At 48.0% G+C, this 2,200-nt stretch overlaps 1 protein-coding gene across 1 annotated transcript in view; it reads left to right on the forward strand.

Moving 5' to 3' along the window:
* The window catches only part of Polr1e (polymerase (RNA) I polypeptide E, 53kDa), a 17,024-nt gene that overhangs the window by 8,785 nt on the left and 6,039 nt on the right, over positions 1-2,200 (forward strand). The window contains exons 7-8 of the mRNA XM_013026583.1: positions 807-914; positions 1,499-1,663. Coding sequence (XP_012882037.1) covers positions 807-914; positions 1,499-1,663 — 273 coding nt within the window. The remainder of the gene's footprint in view (positions 1-806; positions 915-1,498; positions 1,664-2,200) is intronic.

The following is a 2,200-nucleotide window of genomic DNA, read 5'->3' on the forward strand; positions in this document are numbered from 1 at the left end:
TCAAGGCTAGCGCTCTACCACTTGAGCCACAGTGCCACTTCCGGCTTTTTTCTTTTTGCTTATGTAGTGCTGAGGAATCAAACCCAGGGCCTCAGACATGCAAGGCAAGCGCTCTACCACTGAGCCACCTTCCCAGCCCCTAGTTTTTTTGTGTTTTTAAGACTCAGAATATGTGCAAAGGCTCTTGTAAGTTAAACCTTTAAAGGCTATTTTGAACATCTCTCTCTTGATTTTTTTTTTTTTTGAGGGTTCTAGGGATCAAACCCAGGGCTGCATACATGTTAGGCAATCACTGAATGACTATCTCTCACTATTTCTTTTTTTTCGGTGGGTCCTGGGGCCTGAACTCTGGGCCTGGGGGCTGTCCCTCAGCTCTTCAGCTCAAGGCTAGTGCTCTACCACTTGAGCCACAGTGCCACTTCCAGCTTTTTCTGCTTATATGGTGCTGAGGAATCAAATCCAGGGCCTCATGTATGCAAGGCAAGCACTCTATCACGGAGCCAACTTCCCAATTCCCTATCTTTCACTTTTAACTTGTCTGATGTTATACTGTAAATATCATCAGCACGTCTCTCTCTCCCAACTCTTATCACAAGCTCCCAAGGAGAAGCATGCTGCTCCTACCTTCTGTGCCTCGTAGTCTTAGAACAGTCGGCCTGACTAGCAGTTTAGGTCCCCTTGGCAGACGTATTCAATCTTGAGGGGGTTCTGAAGCATGTGTGATCTAACTGCCTTGGTTGCAAAGAATGTTAGGAAACCAGATACAACACACCATGACACTGACATAGTCTTCTCTTTATCGGAAGCTCTTGTTAGTGATGCCATTCAGGATGACTTACAAGATACCTCTGTGTACCTTCCTCCCTGCCATGAGGATGCAACCAAGCCTGAAGACGTGTATAAATTTGAAGACAGTATCCTTGTGCAGAAAAATCTGCTTTCATTCATAAGCTGTGGTGTGATCGTTAGCACCGCCAGACTCTGTAAAGGGGGGGAGGGGTCTATGTCCTGTGGCCATCATAGACATTTGTAAGCCTTTTGGGGCTGTTGCCAGGAGGCAGGTGAACAAGACCTCTTCACCTAGCATTCAAAGCCAATGTATAGCTATGTGCCCAGTGAGGGTGGCTTAGCCTTGGAAGGGTCACTCTCCACAAATTATCAAATATGACTTCTGAGATGGCCAGTGCCCCAAGGTCTAGGGGAGACTGAAGAATTGGAGCATAGAGCTATACTGCATAATAGGTCTGGTTGGATAGAAAATGCCAGCAGTGGCTCTGGTAAGGAAGGAGAGGCAAAACAGTTTAGGTAGGCAATGAGCTTTGGGCTAGGATCTAAAATTATTAGGGGTTTAGGGCCTCAGAGCTCTGTCTTGCTGAACTGTGCTCCCTCTCCTCTGCGAGCCTTAGCTCTCTTGTCTGCAACAAGGCCACCGCAAGGTGAGGTTTGGCTAGTTGGATATTTCCATTGTGCTTGAATTATGTTCTTGACCTGCAACTAGTTCTGTCCCCTGCGGAGTATGAAGCTCTCAAGATCCCGTCAGAAACTTTCAGGAAAGTCACATCAGAGGAAATCCTGAAGATGATTGAAGACAACAGGTACTCCTATTTCAGCAGATGGCTACCTGCCACTGACTGCCACTGGGAAGGGAGGTTGGAAAATAGGAGTCAGATGTGAAGTAGGACCTTGGGTGGCAGGCAGTAAGGTTTGAACTCAGGGCCTCCTGCTTGTTAGGGAGGTACTCTACCACTTGAGTTACAACCCCAGCCTTCTGTTCAGCCCTTAAAAATGAAGAAGCCAGTGTTTTCTTGACCCTGGACTTTCAGGAGCTGTGGGTGGATTTAAGGGAGGGAGTTGGCTGGGTTCATGGAACCTGTAACTGGGTAGAGGGTAGAAAGGTCCTGTAGTTGAGCTGGGACCAGAGTTAGCTCTTGACCTCAGTGTCCTGTCCATGCTGATGCTCACCAGCAGTGCCCGAATGCTGGCCTGGGAAGACTGCCAGACACAGGGATTGCTTCTCTGTAGCAGTGTGCTGGGCAAGCTTTTCAGGTAATTCGTGTATTTTAAGAAATTCAGAGGGGCTGGGAAGTTGGCTCAGTGGTAGAGTGCTTGCCTTGCATGTCTGAGGCCCTGGGTTTGATTCCTCAGCACCACATAAGCAAAACGAAAAAAGCCGGAAGTGGCGCTGTGGCTCAAGTGGTAG

The sequence above is a fragment of the Dipodomys ordii genome, unplaced genomic scaffold (assembly GCF_000151885.1).
Source record: "Dipodomys ordii isolate 6190 unplaced genomic scaffold, Dord_2.0 Scaffold95, whole genome shotgun sequence".
NCBI lineage: Eukaryota > Metazoa > Chordata > Mammalia > Rodentia > Heteromyidae > Dipodomys > Dipodomys ordii.